General features: G+C 52.1%; 1 protein-coding gene and 1 long non-coding RNA gene across 2 annotated transcripts in view; one reads left to right on the forward strand and one right to left on the reverse strand.

Annotated features, from left to right (window-relative positions):
• The window catches only part of THEMIS2 (thymocyte selection associated family member 2), a 46,023-nt gene extending 25,371 nt beyond the window's left edge, over positions 1–20,652 (forward strand). Inside the window, exons 2-6 of the mRNA XM_038377886.2 lie at positions 2,939–3,079; positions 13,631–14,041; positions 17,039–18,090; positions 18,478–18,655; positions 20,516–20,652. Of these exons, the coding sequence (XP_038233814.1) occupies positions 2,939–3,079; positions 13,631–14,041; positions 17,039–18,090; positions 18,478–18,655; positions 20,516–20,610 (1,877 nt within the window). The 3' untranslated portion in view covers positions 20,611–20,652. The remainder of the gene's footprint in view (positions 1–2,938; positions 3,080–13,630; positions 14,042–17,038; positions 18,091–18,477; positions 18,656–20,515) is intronic.
• Positions 19,119–22,018, reverse strand: LOC122458301. The gene is made up of 2 exons (XR_006278280.1): positions 21,362–22,018; positions 19,119–20,990 (listed from the first exon to the last, which is right to left on the reverse strand). It is a non-coding gene; the product is annotated as an uncharacterized LOC122458301 (long non-coding RNA).
• Between the last annotated feature and the right edge of the window lie 1,993 nt (positions 22,019–24,011).

Raw genomic sequence — 24,011 nt, forward strand, 5'->3', positions numbered from 1 at the left:
TTTTGCCCAGCTCTAGTTGTTCACTGTAACACATGTGAGGATCTACTCCCGTCCCAAACCCACTCTTGCCCCACACTGCAAACACTCAGCAGCAGACTTCACAGTCAGGGTGCGCTCAGAACACGCTGATGGGTCAAAGGACATGTCATTTTGAGGTGGCCCAAGAAGTACTTTGTCACTTATGGGGGTTGAGCCCCCAGGTCCTTGTTAAAGGATAATTTGCAAACTATAACTGTGTGCGCATGTCGGCATGGGCAGCGGGTCATCGCGCCCTTGGGGGAGGCTAGCTCCCGGCCCCTCCCCCATCTACCCAAGGCCCAGTCTCCTCTGCCCCTTCTCCTGCACTAGAGCCCGGAGTGCCCGACCACCCCACCCCATGTGTCCCAGCCCCAATGCCGGGAGGACAGGATGCATGGTATGGCTTCAGCCCGGGGATCTTGTGCACACGGAGGCCCCAGCCTGCCTGCTCCAGCCTCTCAGACACAGAAGAGAAGGACAGGCAGGAAGGGAGCTGGGGTTGAAGTGTAGGCCTGGCCAGGCCAGGCTGTTTGGGGAGGTACAGCCTTCCCCTGCCTACGATACCCACCCCCATGCAGGTAGGTATGTTTTCAGAGGTGAGGTGCTCATGACACTGGCCAAAGAAAAATGCTTTGGGACAATGAGTGGCATGTCCAGCTCCTTCTGATGTTCACAGGGCCATGGCACCTGGGGTGACCCAGAGTTATTTGGTCACTCAGTCAATCAAGGGCCAATTCTTTATTTGGACAGTAAGTAATTAATAACGCATTAATTACTAACGTAGCCAGTTATACAATCCAATCACATGTTTGGTGACATTGATTTAATCTTACACTGATTAACTTTTACAACATTTTGGCCTCTGAATAAGGCACTAGGAATGAGGAACAGTTCCAGCCTCAGATGGAAGCAGCCCCACAAGCTGCTCGGGAGCAGGAGGCACTGATTTCCTGTCCCCATGCCATTGGGACAAACTCAGGGCCTGGCTCAAGCCAAAGCAGGGAGAGTGATCCAGAGAGCATCGTCCTAGGGGATGGATGTGGCGCCCTGACAGCCTGTTACCAGCTGTGATGCTGAGAGCCTTTCTGCTGGATCACTCCCACGCAGGGCGCGGCAAAAGCAGAACTCTTAGCTCTGCGTGCGGGTGGCTAGTCTCAGTGGCACTGAATGAGGACTGGAAATGACTCAGTGTGAGAAAAATTAGTCAGCAGCTTTCCATAAGCTTTAAAATAACCATTAGGCCATGAGCTTCACTGCACATATGAGGGAACACCTGGCCGGCAGCCTGCAGCTCTGGGGGAGGATAGGGTGTGACAATTTGTGAGGTACCCAGGACTGTGAGTCACCTTTTTACCCCCGGCCTCTAGCAACAGGGAGCCTTGTCATGGTGGCTGGGTGCTAGCCCCTTCACACCACCAGCCTGTTGGCCACTCCAGCACTCTCCTCCAGGCTGTGCCAGCCCTATCTTCGCCTTGCAGGGTAACAAGAGGTGCCCCCCAGGAGCCTCCACAATTCAGCTACTTTTGCCCCTTCCTCTCCCTCACCTCCAGCAGGTACAATGGCTGCCATCCCACCCCCACCTCAAGCAGGCACAACTCGCCCCCCACTCTCACTTCCAGCAGGTGCGACTGGCCCCCCCCCCCACCTCCAGCTGGCTCGACTGGCCCTCCTCTCTCCAGCAGGTGCAACTGCTTCCCCCCACTGCCACCTTCAGCAGGTGCGACTGGCCCCCCAACTCCAGCAGGTACAATGGCTGCCTCCTTGCCTCCAGCAGGTGCGACTGGCCCCCCACCCCCAACTCCAGCCGGCTCGACTGGCCCCCCCGCCTCCAGCAGGTGCAACTGCTGCCCCCACCACCACCTTCAGCAGGTACAATGGGTGCCTCCCTGCCTCCAGCAGATGCGACTGCTGCCCCCCACAGGTGGCTCCATCCTGGAAGTCTGGGAGTTCTATGTCAGCTATCTCCCCGCTCAGGACAGGACTTTTGTTACAGTTGCTGGTGTCCAGGCCAGGTCAGGCAGGTACCCAGGTCCTGGGAGCCAGCATCATTTGCAGTGGGGCCCCTCAACCCCTGAGCCGCAGAAGACCTGGGTCTAGTGCTCCCATGGCCTTGCTGTCTGCAGTGACCGCACCCTTGGGTGGGGCAGTCTCTGCAGGACGCTCTCCCAGCTCGCCATTTCTCTGGCTCAGGACGAGCTGCCTCTTCCCCCAGCTACCGTGCTTGCAGCCACGGCCCCAGTGTTGCCCGTTAATGTGAACGTCCCTCTTTCCGGTGGGGAAGGGCTCACGAGATCACAGTCACTGCCCACAGGGAGACCCTCTTGCCCTTGCTCCGCACCCACCCTTCTCAGCACTCCTCAGTCCTGCTGCTGGCTGGAGGGGCCCCCTGCCCCACCAAGGAGCATGCACCCTGGCCTGGACTGCAGGCCTGTGCAGCACTCCCCTCCTGCCCAGCCTGGTGGCTGGCCTCCACTGGTAATAGCTGGTTAGCCAACAGGCTCTGGCTGTCTAGGGTAGGAACTGATGCGGGCCCAGCATTGGGATACCTGGGAACCTCACAGTCTTTATTGTGTTTGTCCCCGTGAGGTGCAACAGAGCTCTTACCCCACTGTACTGATGGGGAGCTGAGGCCCAGAGAGACTAAGGTCCAGAACCCCAGAGGTAACTAGGCACCCGATTCCCACTGAAATCAATGGGAGTTAGGCACCTAAGCACTTTGGAGGCTCTGGGTCTTGCAGGATGTCTGTAGCAGAGCAGGGCTGGGCTATCCTTCCTCTCCGGCTAGGGCCCTTCTCCAGGATGTGGTGTGACAGTGAGGTTCCACCCTGGAGAGGGGCCAAGCCACTACAGTGCTGTCAGCAATGGCTAACTGACTGCAACTGCAGACACGACTGTAAACCTCCTCCGTGTTCCCCTGCAGGGTCTGTGTACGAGGTGGGCGGCAGAGAGTGCTGCTTATCAACAGGGGACCTGATAAAAATTACTGGCCTTCACCTGCAGAAGATCACCTGTGAGGATCCAGAGACTGGACAAGCAACAGAGCTGCCTCTGAACTTCAAAGGTAAACTGGGACACCCCATGCCCACCTAGCCTACTGCAGGTAGGCACCCACCCACCACACACAGACACTCCCCATCCTCTCCCTCACACACACAGATATACACCCCACTACCTCCAGGCCATCTGCACCCCAGCCATATGTAAGCGGGGGAATAGTCCTGCTATTGTGGGGAGCTTTCATAGCCCAGTGAAGTGGGCTAGCGAAAGGATCTGAGTCCTCGCTCCCACTTCCTTTACCCAGAGGCCTCCCTGCCCTTGAGGACTCCCCTTTCACTCTTCTGTCTGGCAGAGTCCTCATAACCCCGACAAGGCTGGGCCCAGGATTCCTGGGGGGGCTTGACCCCCAACCCTGCTGTGGTCACCTAGGACAGGGGCTAGGGTGTCCCCACTCCAGGGTACTCTCTCTGCACTGGGCACTTCTCTGACCTACTGACCATTACATACAAGTTAAAGCAAATGCAAGTTATTTAATCAACAATTAATTTTAAAAAGAATAAGGAAAAATGGGAAAGGTTAAAGGAAACACATCACCCCGCTCTGTGGCAGGGAACATCACAAACAGCATCTCTGGAACATCAGGACAATTCACAGTCTGTTCCTTGTAGGTCCCAGGCCTTCTTCTCAGGCCCTGGCTGTGCCGCAGGGATGCTGCGGGTTGGACGCTTGCAATGGTGGTGGCCACACACCTCCAGGGTTTGGGTGGTGGGACCCTTCTTCCCAGCGTCAGCCCCACATTGGGTTCAGATCCCCCTCCCAGTCTGGCTTGCAAGGACCCTTGGCTGGGGGTGTCTCTCTGCGCTGGGCCCTTTGCTCAAGTCCCCCCGGGCTTGCCCCAGTTACTCACCACACCCGGCTCTCTGGCTGCAGCTCTGCTCCCAGCACAGGATCTGCTCTCCTTGGGCTGCTTCTCTGGCTCTGTGGCGGCAGCTCTGCTCCCAACTCTGACCTGCTTCCTGGGCTGCTTTTCTTGCCCCTCTAGCTGGCCCAGCTCTGCTCCCCAGCTCAGCTTGGGCCCCTGCTCTCCCCTTAGCTCTGCCCCACTCTGTTCCAGGCCATTCCAGCTCACAGGGACAAGGGGACCCCACTGGCCTCCTGACTCCCTTATTAGCCTGTCCGCCCTGTCAATCAGGCTGACCTGGAGTGTTGGCCTCTCCCCATTGCCCCTGAGGGCTGTCAGTCTCAGGGTCCTGATTTCCCATCCACCCTTCCCCTTTTACTATTGGGAGTTAGCAAATAAAACACCCCCACTGAATGTTAGAAAGGGGGCAACAGTCCCCTTACATTCCCCCTTGCTAAAATTCTGCCACAGCCACAAAATTCACACCAGTACATCCGGTCCACATAGTAATAACATATACCCACAACATGTCATATCAAAAACGCATTAGCAATTATCAAAAGAACATTTAACATATTTAACATTCCTCATCTCCTTCTTCAAACTATACATGACAATATTCATTAAAACACTACGTAGAACCAATAACATAATCATCTCTAAGTCTAACAGGAAGTACACCCTCATTAGCCCTCTCACACCGTCTTAAGACTGGTGGTTCGTTACCCAAATTTTCTATTTCCCAGTCCTTGGGTAATACCGGGTCAGTTTGAGAGATCTGGCCATTCTCGTTAGTGTTTGGGTTTGCCCCACTCTGTTCCCCTCTGTATTTGGTTTGTGGGACTAGAACCATCCCTCAACTGGTTTCGGTCTCCTCAGGGCATGCTGATCTATGCCTCCTATAGTCCCTGAGTGGACAAAGAGTGCAATGTTTTAGCTGGTCCCTATGTACTACTCTCTCAGGACCTCCTTGTTCAGGCCAGATGGTGTAAACTGGTAGCTCAGGATTGTTGTGAGTGACTACAATGTGGGGATTTGACTCCCACTTGTCCTGTATTTTATTACGCCCCCGGTGTCTATGGTTACGAACTAGTACACGGTCACCAGGCCTGATGAGAGCCCCACTGGACTTGCGATCATAAGTCCTTTTCCTACTTTGGGCTGTGTCTTTAGTTGTATTGAGAGCAACTTCACAGGCTATCTTCAGCCTGTCACGGTGACCTTTGACCCAGTCACCCAAATTGGTCACCTCATCCTCCTCAGGGCCCTCTCTGTCCAGAATATCCAATGGCAATCTGGGATCCCTCACAAACATGAGATAAAAAGGAGCGTAACCTGTCGACAAATGAACATGGCTATTATAGGCCAACACCAGCTCAGGGAGATGTTCCTGCCAGGCTCACTTCTTTTAAGGAGGGAGTGTTCTTAGCATGTCATGCATTGTCCGGTTAAATCTCTCGCACTGAGCGTTTCCTTGCGGGTGATAGGGTGTTGTTCGGCTTTTGGCTATGCCATACAGTTTACACAATTCAGATATCACCTCTGATTCAAAATTCTTCCCCTGATCCGAGTGTAACCATGCCAGACTCAACCATAGCACACAAACCAGTGTTTTATCAGGGCTTCAGCCATTGTCCGCTCTGTCTGGTTCTAGTTGGAACTGCAACAATGAATTGTGTGAACATGTCCGTGAGAACCAGTATTTTCTCATACCCCTCTGAAGATCTCTCTAGCCATGTGTAATCCACCGCTAGGCCCTCCATTGGGGCAGTCACATTGGTACAGGTCAAAGGGTCTCGGTTGGAAGGAAAAACATCCTTGGCTAGGGCACACCATTTGCAGTGACGGATCCAGGCTTGCATGTCACTACCCATCATGGGCCAGTAATAGTTTCTCCTCATCACCTCAAGAGTGCTCCTGTCTCCAAAATGCCCCTCATGATCATGCCTGGCTTCATTAACTTGACGGCGTAGCGACACAGATACCACTAACTGCCACACTTCTTCGCCATCTCAGGGATGATATGTTACCCGGAACAGCACTCCACGGTGTAATCTAAGTCCTTCCCATTGTCTGGCTAGCTTCTTAGACTGGGGGTATCTGGCCCCAAATTTCTGGTCTGGCCTCGTTTGGCTCATGACTGCCACTAAGACAGGTCCAATGTCACCTTCTCATTGCTGAGTTTGAATCTCCTCTCATGAGTACCCCGAGATTATCGCGCTCTCCCCTTTTACCAGGTTTTGTACTGCATCTTTTACCGGCACTTCGTCCTCGGGCTTTGGATTCTCTAGTCACAAACACGTCTGCACATCTGCAAGAATGACTAGGAAGTCTTTCTCCAGATCCTCGCCCTCTTCGGATTCCTCCTCTAGAGACAATCTAGACAGGGTGTCAGCATTGATGTTCTGCCTTCCAGGTTTATACTGTACTTCAAAAGTGAATTCAGTGAGTTGGGCCACCCAGCTGTGTTCAGTTGCACCTAGGTTAGCCGTTGCCAGATATTGGAGTGGATTGGGTCTGAGATTACCGTGAATTTAGAGTACACTAAATAATCCTTAAATTTTTCAGTGATAGCTCACTTCAAGACCAACAGTTCTAGTTTAAAAGCACTGTAGTTTTTGTCATTTCTTTCTGACCTCCTCAGCCCTCGGCTTATATATACGATCACACGCTCGGCTCCCTCTTGCTTCTGGTTGAGCACTGCACCTAGGCCATGCAGGCTTCCATCAGTTGTCACTATAAATGGCAGGCTAAAGTCAGGATTTGCAAGCACAGATGGTGACATCAGCCGACGTCTTAATTTGTCAAAAGCTGTCTGACAGGCATCATCCCACACAAAACATTGGTCCTTTCTCTTCCTTTGGGCGAGTTGGCCCACTAGTTTATATGGGGTGCAGCTATGTGCACAAACTTTGGAACAAATCATCTCAAATAGCTCATAAAACCTAGAGCCTGCTACATTTGCTTGGCATTCTTGGGGACCGGCCAATTTTCCAGCACCCTGGGCTTCTCCTCATCTACCTGGATTCCATCCTTTGAAATCTCATGGCCCAAGAATTTGACTTTTTCACATAGGAGGCAGCACTTGCTTGGCTTCAGCTTCAATCCATGTTCCTTCAATCGTGTGAAAACCATGTCCAATTTTTCCATATGACTCTCAAAATCCTTGGAAAACACAATAACATCATCCAGGTATATCAGCAAAGTATCTACGATATAGTCTCCCAACAGCCCTTCCATTAGCCTCTGGAATGTAGCAGGTGCTTTACACTAGCCAAATGGCACACGTGTCTATTCAAACAGCCCAAACAGAGTCGTCACTGCTGTCTTTTCCTGGTCTCATTCTTCCACTGGAAATAACCAGAAGTTAAATTGAGGGTTGAAAACACTCTTGCACTTCCTAATGTATCCAGTGACTCTTCCGCCCGGATTAGTGGGTGGGCATCCTTGTGTGTTACCTCATTCAGTTTCTATAATCACAGCAAAATCGCACCCCGCCATCTTTTTTTATTACAATCACTGAGGGTGATGTCCATGAACTGTGGCTTTCTTTAAGGACACCTTGAGTCACTAAGTCCAGGATTTGTTTTTTTACCTCCTGGAACACTCGTGGTGAAATCCGCCAGTGTCTCTGTTTTATCGGGACAGCATCGCCAGTGGCTATTTGGTGTGTCACTGTGGTGGTGTAACCAAAGTCCCGCTCGTCCCTGGAAAAGACCTCTTGATGTTTCTCCAGTAGCGCCTGCAAACGGCCAGCCTGTGTAGGGGTTAACTGTTGGAGGTCCACTTGGACTGGAATGGGTAGCTCTCCGTCAGGTGCTGCTTGCGGTGTATAACTTGTGCCCTTCTTCACTTTTGTCACCCGCAGCTTATCCCCATTTTCTTCCAGGGCCACCCTCGCTCGGGGTACCACTCCTTCAGGTCGGTGTACCTCTGCCACCCTGGTTCGGGGGCACAACTTTATTGCCTTCTTACTTGAGTTTAACAGCCTGACTGGCACTTTTCCTTTGCTGGCACGAGCAAGTACATTTGCAGCCAGGAGCCCATTAGGGAGACTGGCCCCAGGTGTTGGCTCAACAAGTGCTCTGTATCCATCACAGTTGCTTGGCACTTGGCAGAGTCCATCAATAATCTTCTCATTCCAGGGAGGTATAATCACCTTCTGTCTCCATGCCACCTTAACATAGCCAATTTGTCCTGTGGGAGCCGGGAACGTTCATGTCTCTCCACCTGGGCCAGTACCCACTTCAGCATAGCGTACTTCTTAGGCCGCCCATGACGGTTCATCTCCTGGGTTCCTTCGCCTACCAACAGTAATTCTTTCAGCTCTCTTATAATATTCATCCTGAGAATTCCCAGTTCTCTGTTCCCCATTAAAGTCTTTCCTGAAGCTGTGTCTTCTAGGATAAAGATGCATTTCCCAGGGATCGTTCGACCCATGTACCCTAAATCAGCTTCAAGGCACCCCACAACAGGGATGGCAAGTCCATTAGCTGTATAAATCAGGTATTATGCATGGTCAGATCTCTCTCTTTTAAGTAAAAGCTTTCATGAGCTGCAGCTCACCGATGAAGTGAGCTGTAGCTCACGAAAGCTTATGCTCAAATAATTTGTTAGTCTCTAAGTTGCCACAAGTCCTCCTTTTCTTTTTTGCGAATACAGACTAACATGGCTGCTACTCTGAAATCTCTTTTAAGTAGTTTCAGAAATATGATTCAGAAATAGTGGTGACTTCTGAGCCAGTGTCTATCAAACAGCAGGTTCTCACCCCTGCTGTGGCTATTTCCATTGTCACACAGTCCCCGAAAGCTCGGCCACAGAAGTCGTCAAATACACTAACATCATCAGGGTCCTTTTCCTCACCGCTGACACACTGCCCTTTTCCTAGGGACAGCTGTAGAAATGTTTCAGTCCCCACTCGGCCTTCTGACAGTGGGCTACTTGCTCCTGGTGCCTCTTGAATTTCAGGCAACTGGGACTCCAGTCTCCTTCTCAGTGTACAATCTCGGCTAGTGTGTCCTGGCCTTTCACAAGTGTAACAAATGCACCTTCCCAGCTCGTCCTTCAGTGGAGATCTTTGGGACCCTGGGGCCCTTGGATATTTTGGCATATTAGTGGGGGGGGTTTCCTTTCATCGCCTCAGTCATCACTTTCAGCATCTCCCCCTGTTGGACCGCCAGTTTTTGGACAGCTTCACTTAAGCTTGCCAATGTTAGCTGTGTTTGGGGCAGGGCTTTTTCCCCAGCAGCTGCATTCACTAGGCCCCCACTTCGTGTACGGGGGTTAGTCTTGGCTGTCTCTCTCACAGAAATTTCCTCTTCTTCTGACCATATAATAGCAGCCTGCATGAGTTCATGGAACTTCTTACTGGGCTCATCCTTAAACCTCCTTTTCATTTCACAGCAGAGGAAATCATCCTGGACCTCCAGCACTAACTGCTCATTCAGAACCGTATCTGGGTCTGGAACTCGTTGACGGTCTCGCTGCTCCACTTTGCTCATTCTCTCCTGGAGGTCATACGCGTATGCCCAGATAGTTTCACCAGGCTCCTGCTTTCTCTCAAAGAACTTCTTTAGTCAGGTTCCAATAGGTACCTTGTCTCCATACACTTCTAGGTGGAGTTCATATACCTTTTCCACATCTTTCTTATCTGCCACTGCCGTGAACTTTACTGTGGCCTTGGCCTGGCCCTTGAGGTGTTCTTCTATGAAGTCTACATGATCTTCTTCAGGTACTTTTAGCACACTCAGAGCTGCCTTCACAGGCTTGACTACTCCTCTACCATAATGTCTCCTAGTCTTGTCAGGAAGCCACCAAAAGCTCCTGTGGGACATAAATAGTAGCGGGTTTCTTAGCTTCTGCTGCCTATTGGTCTATTACTGCCTTGGCCAGTGATAAGGCTTCTCTCTGTTCTGTTCTAGCTTGTTGTAATGCCTCACCTTGGTCTGATAATCTGCACTGAAATTCAGCAAACTGGGCCCGTAGTTCTTCAATTCCAGCCATGGTAGGGTGCTTGATCAGGCCTGGTATCGTGCTACTAAAACTCAACCAGTAAACCAGTGGGGTGGACCCTCTGGATAGGATCCTGTTTGTGATGCCAATTATGTAAGCGGGGGAATAGTCCCGCTATTGTGGGGAACTTTCATGGCTTTTGCACTACCCCAGTGAAGTGGGCTAGCAAAAGGATCTGAGTCCTCGCTCCCACTTCCTTTACCCAGAGGCCTCCCTGCCCTTGAGGGCTCCCCTTCCACTCTCCTGTCTGGCAGAGTCCTCGTAACCCCAACAAGGCTGGGCCCAGGATTCCTGGGGGGCTCGACCCCCAACCCTGCTGTGGTCACCTAGGACAGGGGCTAGGGTGTTCCCACTCCAGGTTACTCTCTCTGCACTGGGCACTTCTCTGACTCACTGACCATTACATACAAGTTAAAGCAAATGCAAGTTATTTAATCAACAATTAATTTTAAAAAGAATAAGGAAAAATGGGAAAGGTTAAAGGAAACACATCACCCCGCTCTGTGGCAGGGAACATCACAAACAGCATCTCTGGAACATCAGGACAATTCACAGTCTGTTCCTTGTAGGTCCCAGGCCTTCTTCTCAGGCCCTGGCTGTGCCGCAGGGATGCTGCGGGTTGGACGCTTGCAATGGTGGTGGCCACACACCTCCAGGGTTTGGGTGGTGGGATCCTTCTTCCCAGCGTCAGCCCCCCGTCGGGTTCAGATCCCCCTCCCAGTCTGGCCTGCAAGGACCCTTGGCTGGGGGTGTCTCTCTGCGCTGGGCCCTTTGCCCAAGGCCCCCCTTGCCTGGCCCCAGTTGCTCGCCACACCCGGCTCTGTGGCTGCAGCTCTGCTCCCAGCACAGGATGTGCTCCCTGGGCTGCTTCTCTGGCTCTCTAGCTGGCCCGGCTCTGCTCCCCGGCTCAGCTCTGGCTCCTGCTCTCCCCTTAGCTCAGTCCCACTCTGTTCCAGGCAACTCCAGCTCACAGGAGGCTGGGACCCCCCTGGCCTCCTGACTCCCTTATTCGCCTGCCCACCCTGCTAATCAGGCTGACCTGGAGCACTGGCCTCTCCCCATTGTTCCTGGGGACTGTCAGTCTCAGGGTCCTGATTTCCCATCCACCCTTCCCCTCTCTTTTAGTGCTGGGTGCGAGCAACCAAAACCCCCCACTGAGTGTTAGTGAGGTGCCAACAGTCCCCTTACACACACACACACACACACACACACACACACACACACACACACACACACACACTCCACTGCTGCCTCCAGGCCATCCGCACACACACACACACACAAATGTATACACACATTTGTGTAAATACCCCCACCCCTGCCATTATCTACTGGCCATCCTCACCCCAGCCATAAACACACACGCACACTCTCACCATCCCCACACCCCCAGGATATAGAGACCACACACGCATCCTGCAATGACATATAGGCGTCACCCCCACACACACACTAGCCACATATAACCAAACAGTGCCTGCCCACCACAAACAGGCCCTGCTAGGGTTGTCAACTTTCCGATTGCAGAAAACCGAACACGCTTGTCTAGGATTGCCAGGTGTCCAGTCTAAAGGGACCCTGGCAGTCCAGTCAGTATTGCTGACTGGCCCTTTAAAAGTCCAGTCGGCGGCTCAGCAGAGCTAAGGCAAGCTCCCTGCCTGCCCTACCTGCGTGCAGCTCCCGGAAGCAGCAGAATGTCCCCCTTTGGCTCCTACATGTAGGGGCAGCAAGAGGGCTCCACACGCTGCCCCCGTCCCAAGCGCTGGTTCCACAGCTCCCATTGGCCAGGAACCACGACCAATGGGAGCTGCGGGGGTGGTGCCTGTGGATGGGATAGTGTGCAGAGCAGCCTGGCCACGCCTCCGTGTAGAAGCCAGAGTGGGGACATACTGCTGCTTCCAGGAGCTGCTTGAGGTAAGCGTTGCCCCGAGCTTACACCCTGACCCCCTCCCATGTCCCAACCTCCAGCCCCAGTCCTGCTCCCCCTCCCACCCTCCGAACCCTTTGGTTCCAGCCCCTTTGGCACCCTCCTGCACCCCAAACCCCTTATTCCCAGCCCCACCCCAGAGCCCACACCTCATCCAGAGCCCTCCCCTCCTGCACCCCAACCCCCTGCTCCAGCCCCTTCCTGCACCCCAAATCCCTCACTACTGGCCCCACACCAAAGCCCGCACCCCCAGCTGGAGCCCTCCCCACACCTACAACACAACCTCCTGCCCCAGCCCAGAGACTCCTCCTGCCCCCTGCCCCACTGCAGAGCCCACACCCCCATCTGAAGTCCTCAACCCCTCCCACGCCCCAACCCCCTGCCCCAGCCCAGGGCTAAGGGGTTTGGAGTGCGGGAGGGGGTGCAGGCTCTGGAAGAAAGTTTGGGTTCAGGAGAGGGCTCAGGGCTGGGGGATGGAGTGTGGACTGCGGGATCCGGAGGGAGCTGGGGTGTGGGCTGGGGCTCAGGGCTGGGGGAGGGGGTTCAGGGTACAGTGTGGGCTCCAGGCACTGTTTCCCTGAGGCGGCTCCTGGAAGTGGCAACATGTCCTCTGGCTCCTAGACACAGGGGTAGCCAGGGAGGCTCTGCGCACTGTCCTCGCCCGCAGGCACAGCCCCCGCAGCTCCAACTGGCCACGGTCCCGGCCAATGGGAGCTGTGGAGCCGGTGCTCGGGATGGGGGCAGTGCGCGGAGCCTTCTTGCATCTAAGGGTCACAGGGACATGCCAGCTGCTTCCGGGAGCCACGCAGAGCCAGGTAGGGAGCCTGCCTTAGCCCTGCTGCGCCGCCGAGTGGACTTTCAATGGCCCAGTCAGCAGCCACCCGGTTCCCTTTTTGACCGGATGTTCCAGTCAAAAAACAGAGGCTTGGCAACCCTAGGCGCCACACACATGCCCCAGCCACACACACACCCTGGCCACCACATGCAGGTCACACTCCCCACCTCACCCAGTGGCGCCCTCCCACGCCCCTGCACCGGCCCCACACATGCAGAGCCCCACATACATGCCCATCGCCTCCAGGCCACACCCCACTCTGGCTGCACTTGCTGAGGTGGGTGTGGCTAATCCCCAGCCCCGCTGCCCTGGTGGGTGGGTGGTGGGGTGGGTCAGGCCTTCACGCAGGCACTGCTGGGATCTGAGCATGGCTCAGGCTTGCGTACAGACGAGGCTCCATGAAGGCTCCTCATTCCCGGGGTCCCTGGCATAGGCGCCGACTCCGTGGGTGCTCCGGGGCTGGAGCACCCACGGGGAAAAATTGGTGGGTGCAGAGCCCCCATCGGCAGCTTCCCCCCCCCCCAGCTCATCTCTGCCTCCACTCCGCCTCCACCCCTGAGGGCGCCACTAGGTCCTGCTTCTCCCCCCTCCCTCCCAGCTGTGTCACGCGGCAAGCCTGGGAGGGACGGGGGAGGAGGGGAAATGCAGCGTGCTTGGGGGCGGAGGTGGGGCTGGGGTGGGGATTTGGGGAGGGATCCAATAGGGGCGGGGGGCGCAAACATCCACTGGCGCCATCAAAAATTGGCATCCGTGGTCCCTGGTTCAGGTTGCCTGGCCAGGGTTTCCCAGGAGCATCCCTTTGTTGAGGTAGCTGGCCTGGGAAGCCTGCCTGGGCTCCAGTGCTCATGGCCAACTGTCCAGTGTTATGGGCTCAGGATCATCCCAGACACGGCAACGCTACCTCCCCACTAACAGTGAGCTTCCTCTGGCCCTCCTGCAGGGCATTTCCAGCCCAGCCGAGACAAGCTGTCATACATGAGCCTGAAGAAGCTGGTCAGGAGCAGGCCAGCAGGGCTCCAGGACATGCCCTTCGCCTTTGCCTCAGCAGTTGACTTGACCGTGGATGGGCAGTTCATTCCCAAGGGCCAGCCCATTTCCCTGCTTTCGGTGGCCAGGCATGAGGGCCAGGAGTTTGCCAACTGCACAACCATGGGGAAGGACGGGCAGCATTTGCTCTGCCTCCCCTTCTCCTTCCAGGGCCAGTTCTGTGAGTGCAGCGGGCAGCCTAGCTACACGCTGAGCCAGGTACTGGAGTCGGAAGCCATGAGGGGCCAGCGCCTGAAATGCTCTGCACTCAGCAGGCACTCACTGCTCCTCTGCCCCGTGTACGAGGTGCAGGCGATAATGCACAGTGAGTACAGATGCAGCCAGGGCTGTGGGGGGGGGGTGGGGTTGGGGTGAGGGGGTGTATGTGAGAGAGAGAGAGAGAGAGAGAGAGCTGGATGGAGTGGTGTGTGTATGGCTCCGTGCCTCTGGGTCAGTTTGTGGGGGAAGTGTGTCCTGGAGTCTCAATGTATGCTAGGGTGACCACCCATCCTTTATTTTAAGGGGCAGCCCCTTATTTCATTGATTTGTCCCTTAAGGCAATCACCCAGCCTTTATTGTAAGATGTATTGAAATGTACTAAAACAGATCATTAGTATGTTTTAAACTTTAAGTTGAAGCTTATGATAATTGTATTGTGCACTTGAGAGAACACATCTTAAATGACCACTGATGGGCAGCTGTGGTAATCTCCCAGTGAGATGAGTGGGGTTTTTCACATCTCTCCAAGCTGTTTTCCTAGGCTCTCTGCAGACTCAGCTCTGCATTAGTTACACTTGGTTCACATTTCTGAGCTTGTCTTCACAATCATAACAGCTACAGACTGACTTTTCTTAAAGCTGAAAGCTGAGATTCTGGAGAACAGGACACTTTTGAGAGGTGCCAGTACCGGGCTTGGCAGTGCACCAGCTGCTTCTGGGCCCTGAGCTGAGTGGCCATAACAGTCACCAATGACTACTTCTCACTCCTTACAAAACTGTCTAGCTCAATAGGAATTAGGGATTCCTATTAGACCTATGAGGCCCCACCTAATTCATGACCCAGGTGCACACAGCACAAGTTGTAGGAGGTGTAATGTTCAGCTATGGACAGGGATTGGAGACATCTGACATGCACACATCTGCCATACTGACACTGCTCTGTTCCAGGCTGTCTGTTCCTCCAATCTCTCTCAGAGGTATGGGATTGTTTCAATAGTGCCAACCTCAAGTGATCACAAATCATGAGTCACACCCAAAATTTATGAGATTTTAATAAAAAGATTATATTGTGTGTTTTGGTATGTCTTCTGGGTGCCAAATTCTCCCTGCCCAGCCCAGGGAGTGGGAGACAAGTGGGGCCCAGTGTGTGGGGTAAAAAGCAGGGCTGGCCAATGGAGGGAGTGACAAGCGGGGCTGCCCAGCGTGTGTGGGGGTGACAAGCGGGGCTGCCCAGCATGTGTAGGATGACAAGCGGGATGCCCACATTCCCAGATTCATTGGGTTGGGGGATCTTGGCCCTTGCTGCAGTAGCTCTCAACCGCAATTTTGCCCATCACCTGTCCAGCAATTAAGTTTTCCCCCCAGTGTCCAAATCAAGCTTGTCCCCAAGGATCGACCCCCCACCAGTTCAGCCCCATGTCGCTTCACTCACCCAGCCCCCAATCTCTCAGTTCTGTCCCACAGCTTCACCTCTGCTCTTCCTGGGGTTCTCCACCCCCTCTCCCAGGCCTGGGGGGCTGCAGGGGTCCCCTTTTTCCCTCCCAGAGGGGAGCAGAGGTGTGCCACCCTGTCCCCGGGGTTCATAGGAGCCAGCCTGAGCTGCTGGGCTCTTTCTCTGGCTCCCCAACCCCGGAGAATGGCTGCAGGTTGTTGGAGGTGGGGCGAGAACTCTTCCTACAGCAGAGCGATGGGTTGCTCAGCCCCAGGAAGCAGGCAAGTGGGGCAGGCAGCCAATCAGAGCGCTCAAATTCATAGAGGGGTGGAGTTTCTGACATTAGCAGCTGGCTCCAGCCCAGCTGAAATCCACCAGGGCTGAGGACGCTGCAGTCCCCCCGAGGCGGGTGAGGGCCCAGTGTTGTGCCTGTCAGTATCCAGCTGCACGGGAGAACGGGGTCAGGCTGCAGACCTGCACGCTTCACTGAGCGGTTTTCCCTCAGCCAAGGTCCCAGCCCCCAGGAGCCCAGCGAAGCTTAGTGGCCACGCACTTGAGCATCTGCACAATCTTGTGCAAGCGGCAACTCCTTTTGGTGACTCACATGGGTGGGGCCTATTTTGTGGTTGGAGCTTGAAAGAGTACCACTACCTTTCCCCCCTAGAGCCCTGCCTTTGTATTTCCCCAGTCCTAGGCTGGCTGTGTGTTGGGCCAGTCCCCCATATGGTGCACGGGCTGCTGGCAATCCCAAGGAACTGACCCTGCAACTCGAGATTGCTGTAGCATATTGATGTATTGGCCATGCCCCCATAGACCCCATTCACATCAGCTCTCAAACTGTGGTTTAAACTTGATTGTAATCAATTGAGGGATCTAATAGCACTTGGAGCTGGGCACAAACAACCCTGGAACTGTTATAAATCACGCCTCTGCCTAGAATAGTAGTGACCTAATACAGGAGTCCTCAAACTTCATTGCACCTTGACCCCCTTTGGACAACAAAATTTAGTATGTGACCCGGGTGGGGAGGGGACGGAACCCAAGCCTGCTTCCCAGGGCTGATGCCCTCGAGCTTCTGCTTCAGCCCTTGATGGTGGGGCTCAGGCCACAGCATATCTAAAACTGGCCTTGGCGAGCCCATTAAAATCGGGTCACAACCCACAGTTTGAGAACCGCTGACCTAACCCATTTATCTCTGTCCATATTGGCTAGGTAGTTAGACACACATGCACTCTTCCCCCAGTGGGGGCAAGCAACTGTACACTGTGTTTCTGTACCCACTGATCAGTGTGTTACAGGACCTCTCTGTGCCAATCCACAGAGGACAAGATTCTGATCTAGCCCAGGTAGAAAGTTTAGCTCATGCTACAGCTGCTCATGCTTTCAGCTCTGGATGTCCCCTATTCATTCCCCAGGGTATCAGGATGGCAGCTGTCATGCTGAGTTTTAACCAGTATTGGAGCCAGGGTCAGTGCATCCTGCCAGCATCTCAGCCTGGACGAGAGCAGCAGTGGAGACCCAGGGTCTCCCTGGCAGGGAGATAACCTCTGGTTATTGTAGGCTGCAAAAGCGTCGGGGGCCTGATTCCCAGGTCCATCACTAGGGTCAATGGGGTGACACTGGCTGGGGTTGGGACTGCTGGCTCTCACTGATGCACGTCTCCCCGCTGCAGTGCGAAAGGAGGTGGTGAAAATCCCCTCCACCCTGGAAGTGGATGTGGAGGATGTCACCGAGGAGTCTCAACACACCCACTTCATCAAGCCGCTGATGCTGAGTGAGGTCCTGAGGCTGGAGGGGGCCTTCCCCATGCAGGCCGAGATCCTGGAGGGTCCTGAGTACCCGCCTATCTTCGAGAATGACTGGATTCCCCACCTGCAGAAGGGGCAGAAGATCCAAATCCATGGCAAGTCCTGTGCCTGGAGGATTCTTGCCTCGTCCAGCAAGGGCAGGAGGGGCTCCCGGCACTTCCTGCTCTCCAACACCTACCAGGGCAAATTTCGGAGACGCCCCCGGGAGTTCCCCACAGTCTTCGACCTGACAACGAGTCTGGGGATGGGCAAGTGCCTGCGGGTGGTGGTGACTAAAGACTGTGAGAGCACTGAGGAGGATCTGCCGTCTCTCAGCATGGGGGACCGGCTGGAGGTGCTGCACCTGGCTAAGACCCAGGTCCGCAGGCAGGCAGAGCACAAGTCCATCGAAGTCCTGCTGTGCAGCAGGAGCAGCGGCGAGGACGAGGAGAGCGAGCAGCTCATGCTGCCACTGGACCTGGAAGGTGGCTTTGTGGAAGAGGTCAGCGACAGCAGGAGATACAGCCTCCCCGAGATAGTGGAGCAGCTTCAGCTGCCCTGCGAGGTCAAGGTGACAACCAAGGATTCTTCCCTTGCCAATGACATCCTGGGCTCTTTCTCCGCCCTGCGGCTGGAAGCGCGAATCACTGAGCCCTTCTTAGTGACCAGCTTGTGCGAGGCGCCGTCAGTGAGCTTCCAGATCCCCCCTCAGTGGCTGGACATGGCCCTGTTCTTCACAGAGGAGCCTGCCCCACCGCAGACAGCCCTGACAGACAGGTCCAAAGTCGAAGAGCTGACAGAATCCTTTTATTATCATTTGCTAAAGCTGATGCCTAGCAATGAGGCTCCCCCACCGCGGCCCCCCAAAAGAAAGGACTTCAGGGACAAAGCAGGGACCCAGCTATCTGGAGCCAAAGAGGTCACTGAGAAACCAAAGGTACCGATCTGATTCTTCCTATACAAGGGAGGGGGGTTGGGTGGTGGGCGGTGTGTGTGTGATATATGCTTTTGTTGCCTATACCCCTTTTGGGCAGAGCAGCTCTTTTACTGCATCACAGCAGCACTCAGCCAGGCAACAGAGCACAGGAAGAGCTTGGAAAGAAGGGGACCCCTGCAGAAGTTGGGGTCCTTGCTGATCACCCCACTTCCCTGCAGAAATTCTAGCAGAAATCTTGCATCCCAGCTCTCTGGTGTTCATTTGGGACTGGATTTTCTTGGCAACTATCCCATGGCTTGTAGTCCACACACCCCGCTACCAGCATCTTCCACAGACTGAGCTATAACCTTTCATTTTTAAAATCCATCTTATTCCTTTTTCCATTAGCCACTGCCCCCTTTGTCCAAGTCGAAGCGTACACCCGAGGAGTCTGTGCCGCCATCCCCCAAGCCTAGGAATGCAAGGAGTCGGCCGATTGTCCGGAGCTCCCCGAATGAATACTCGCCACATCGGATTGGCTCGCAGATGGTCCCCAAGCCTACTAAACCCTTCAAAGAGGCCAGAGGTGAGACTGTCCAATAGACTTGCTGCTGTAGCACGAAGGATGAAAAGGAAGTGCACAGAGTGATGCACTGTGGCAAAATTATTAGGATTAATCTGATGAAGCTAAGGGAAAATTTAGGCTGGAAAATTTTCTGATGGTGCAAGCTACTGGGCTGTGACATGGTGCCCTCATTGCTTGGGACGCAATGTTGGCTACAATTCTAAAAAGGCGAGTGGGAAACAATTACTTGCTTCCTGCAGTGGGAATCAGGAGCCGGAGAGGGGGTCTGGGAGTGTTTGACCATTGCAGGGGCCTGGCATTTCGTTATTAGGAGGTTTCCCCTGCCCCTGCAGCATCAACATTCCAGCTCCTATCAGCCTGCATAGAGATTAGATTTGACCAAGAAATGGAAAAACCACTTTGCAAAACATTGGGCCGTTTGGAATTTCTTCCTGTTTCAAAGGGTTCAAATGGACCCATTTTGCACTTTTTGTAAAAACTTTATTTAAATTGTTTTACCAAAAAATTTGAATATTCAGAATTTAGTTCTCCCCTTTTTTGCCACTGACTGCAATAAAATGAATGTGGTCCAGGGTTTTCCTCACACAGTCCTTTTTTCTTTCTTTTTCCAGTCTACTGTGTTTCAAATCTTCAACTTTGGAAAAGCTGCCAAGTAACAAAATGACAATTTCATTTCTCCTTTCGTCCCTTGGTAACTTTTCTAAAGTTGACAAAGATTTGACAACTTACAGAGGAGAAAAGGGAGGGAAAAAAATTCTAGACTTATTCATTCTACTGCATTTAGTAACAAACAAAAAAAAGAGTGAGAAGGGGGGAAAAACCTGAAGGCTCAAAAAAAATTATTTCAAAAATTAAAATTAAAATTTAATTTGAAAAGAAATTAGATTACAATTTTTGTTTAGAAAATTTTTGCTGACAAAAATTAAATTTCTCATGGGAATATATAGTCGTTTTTCAGAAAACACCATTTTCAGCAGGAAATTTTTGATCTGCTCTAGGGTCAGTGGGATGTGTGCTTGAACATATATAGTACTATAAAATGCATATCAGTACTCTAGGAAAGCAGGGCCTAGGCATCTCAAATTTGGCACCCAAAATTAGTGGACCAGATAACAATTTTGGCCTTAACCTCTCTGTGTCTCTGGTCCCTATGTGTAAAACAGGAACGATACCCAGGCACGCCACCTTAATTTTTATGATTCCTAACTTTTGAGTGCTCGATTTTGCAACTTTCATATTCTTTAAAGTTTTGTTAATATAATGTAAGAAGAAATCAGGCTGTCGTGTTCACTCAGGGAGTGCACGCAGCAAGGGGTAACCCTCATGCCAATGCAGATACAAAGAAGTAGGCTACGATCATAAAAACAAATCTCACGCTTGAGGGTGTGAACCAATCTCTACAGGGGCTGGAAAGTATGTGCCCTCCCACTAACAGCACCCCAAAACTGGCTCTAGGTTCATGGAACGGTTTCGATTGTCATCCCCCGCAAAGCATTAGATATTGGCCACTGACAGAAGCTGGACACCAGTCTGGATAGGTCATTGGTCTAATTGAGCACAACACATGCTGCGTTCTTAGCAACATGCAAACACACTATATTGCTCATGGCTTTTTATGCTCTTGCTCCTGGGATGTTTGCTGTTAGTCACCTTTGCTAGTGTTGTACTCAGATAAAAGTATTACTCTTGCACGCAAGGCCTCTCAACACTGGCAGGGAAGGAGAAGGAGAGACCAAGAATCTGCCTCGTTAAAGGGTTTCTATAGTCTGTACCTCCCTAGTATTTTAGCACATGGAGTCATCCAGGGCATCCCAAACGGTATTGGCACCTGCATGGCATTCTCTTTCCTTTTCCTTTTAGATGCAAATGTCAGTGATGGCTCTGACCATGACTATGAACTAATTGATGACATAAAAACAACTGATAAAATGCAGAAGGCTGTTCTTCACTACTAGGACTCCAGCCTACAGGACATGAAAAGATGCCGGCCTACGCCAAAACCACTTCCAGTTCTTAAACTCTAGAGATGAGCACCCACAAAAGCTAAATGCAGCACTGAGTCCTATGAAGTGGCTTCCAACTGCCCTCTCTGGTGCAGCCTGAAGAGACAGCTGGATTCCAGCAGTCACTGCTCCATTGTGCTGCAAGCAAGCCTGCACATTCAGAGACCTGTCCTCTATGTACTAAAGCAGAGGGCTTGTGTTATCGGTCCTATAGTAAGCTGAGTGCTGTCCTTAGCTGTGTAGTTTGGAACCGGGTTGCTGGAACAATTTGTATAGTGGGGGTGCTGAGAGCCATTGAATCAAACTGTAAATCCTGTTTATGATGGAAAACACTTCAGGTCTAGGGGTGCAGCAGCACCCCTAGTTCCAGCACCTATGTTTGGAACCCCTGGTTTACACTGGTCCACCAGGACAGATAGGTGGCTTAACAAACACAGTCTCTCCCTTTATTCCCCTAGCAGGCCCAGAGTCCCAGTATTCAGGGGAGTCTCCCTTCAGTAATTGAGTCATGTGGATTCAGCTCCTCTGAACTCTGAGAGCTACACTTTTGAGCTGAGTAGAGCAAAGCTGGTCCTGCATCAGCATGCCAGCTGGGGGATTCTCAGGCCACGCTGCTCTCCTGCACCTGCTCTAGGACATTTCAGAAGTGACCCCAAGTTAATATACTCTGGGAACAGTTTTAGTAGCTGCCCAAAGGAGTCACCATGTTCTTACCCCTGTATAAACCTGTATACCCCACTGTAAACTTCTGAGATAGGGTACTGGTGCTACAGCTCTCTTTCTGCATTTATACTTGATCTGAATCACCTTGATTCAGAACTGTAAGGGGCTGGAAACGCATTACCCCTGGTGCCTCACCTGAGTGCACTCACACCCTGAGGAGGTCCGTAGGCAGCCATCTACCAGTAGGTGGGGTAGCGCTTGAGTGATCTTTCACCCTCACTGCATGGATAACAAAAAAGAACACTTCTGCAGCTGCTGCATGCTGTTCTGGGTGTGGTTTAATATTGTAGGTCATCAAGGCAGGCCAAAGCTTTCAACCCTGTGTGCCTAAAGTTAGACTCAGTAGAAGAAGCTTCATTATGGAAGGTGCTAAGCAGCTCTCACTGCTGTCAGTGGGATTTGTGGGGACATGGCCCTGCTGAAAATTGGGCTACTTTTTTAGGTGCCTCACTATGGATTTAGAAACCTAACTTTAGGCATCCAGGTCTGGCAATGTAAGCCTCAGAATATCTCCCGGATGAGAATCAGTGCAGCTGCCAGCATGCAGTGAACTGGGTTAGTTAGGGTTTGTTTAGCATATTTTGTACAGTGCAGTGCTGGCTACAGCTGGGACCTGCACAAATTACTCACACATTTACATCATTTACACATTTACTGAATGCAGCCAATGAAGTGAGCTGTAGCTCACGAAAGCTTATGCTCAAATAAATTTGTTAGTCTCTAAGGTGCCACAAGTACTCCTTTTCTTTTCACACATTTATGTAATTGGAGAAGTTGCCCTGGCTCTCTGAGGATACAACTCAAATACCAAGGCACTATGGAGAAACACTTCCAGGGGCTGGAATTAACAGACACTCTACAGCTCCAGCTGAATTCATTTCTCCTTTTGCAAACACTGTAAAAAGCTGCAGTTGTGAACTCCCTCCCCCATTATTTTCAGTGATTTGGTGTGTCTCAGCCATTTTTAGACAGCCAGAGGCTACATGTTTGCTCACAGCTGGAGACAACTGGTGCTCATGTTCCACCTGTCCTTTAGCTCACAGGGTACCTCGTGCTTGTGAGCAAGCCTGTTGCCCTGTCTTCCTTTGGCATACTCAGTGTGATGCTTGTGAATGACCCTGCTGTGCCCTTGGGCTTTGGCTCTCATTTATAAGGTGGCAAAAAACACAATAAAAAGTGTGACAATACACCCCAGCAGTTTTATTTAAAGTTTGGAAAAATATCTTGAAGCCTCAGGATCAATATTCTCTATGCAACAAAGTGCATCCGTCTCAAAGTGCATCAAGGGAGAGGGAAGAGAAATAATTGGATGGCTTGTTTGATTTTAATGGTGTAAAAATTTAGGTTACTCAATGGTAGCATCATGCAGTGCAAGAAAGCACTTCCCCACCTTCCACATCCCCCTGAAATCTGGGCACAATGCAGACATGACAGGCTTGGTGGAAGAAAGGCTGGAAGACACCTGCTGACTGCTTTGAGGAACAGGTAGAAATAGAAATCTAAAGAGATCTGAAAACTAACCCCTCCATCTGACCGAAAGCAAGGCCCTTTTGCTATTCATCCAGCCAAAGGGAGGATTATACTCTGTGGTGTGATTTTAATAATGTCGTCATCATCATCGTAGAGCTCCACATTTATTCTTGTCTACTCTCCAGCAAGTCTATGACCGCATACTGGGATCTGGGGCGAGGTGATAGGGCAGAGGATTTTGGAACCAGGCTCCAGCTCAAGCCCAAATTTTTAGCTCAACAGTCCAAGCCGTGAGCCTGAGTTGGCTGTGGCAGGCTGAGACACAGCACTGTGGGTTTTTATGGCAGTATAGACCATATGAAAGGCAAGTTAGTGCTTCTGGTTTGTGCATCACTAGATTCCATACCCCAAAAGTTGCCAGTTATACCTGTACATCATTTGTCCTCACAATTATACCCTTGGTTACACCTCTGCTGCTACAATAACCTGAATAGAATATTGCATTCAGTGGTCTTGCACAGGTGTAACTGAGAGCAGAATCTGAAGACACTAGAGGGCAAAGCCAGTTCTGCTGGTGTGTGAACAAGGAAGAATCCAGCTCCCAAAGCTGGACAGCTTCTGCAGTGCCAAAAGAACAGTAAATCTTGCTCGTTTACATACAAAAGGACTACATCAAAAACATTAACATTGCAAACTGAAGCAATTGAAATGTAGAACTGCCACATTTAAGGTTGCCAATTACAACCCAGCTTCAATCATGATAGTCTGTAATACATGAACACATGCCCCCACCCTTTTTGGGGGGGGGGGCGGGGATGTCACAGGATCCCTGCCTCATTCAGTGCACAGGACAGATGTTGCTCAGAGACTCAATCAGGGTTGTGTAGTGAAGGAAGCTATTATCTGTAGGACCCCTGCCTTGTTTGTTGCAGAAGTTGGAAGGCGGGTAGTAGCAAATGAGGCAGGGGACTCATAGTTAAAGCAGTTGAATGCTACCCTGGAAAATGATTCCATTCCTGCCTCCAACAGATAGTTCTTCCTGATGCCAGGCAAGTCACTTAAACCAAACTTCTCCCAGAGGGTCACTGTGTTCCTCACGTTCTCAGTGCCCAACGTGAGATACATGGGCCCTGACAAGCACTCATTTTTGCTACTGAAGT

This window comes from Dermochelys coriacea, chromosome 19 (genome assembly GCF_009764565.3).
Source record: "Dermochelys coriacea isolate rDerCor1 chromosome 19, rDerCor1.pri.v4, whole genome shotgun sequence".
Taxonomy (NCBI): Eukaryota; Metazoa; Chordata; order Testudines; family Dermochelyidae; genus Dermochelys; species Dermochelys coriacea.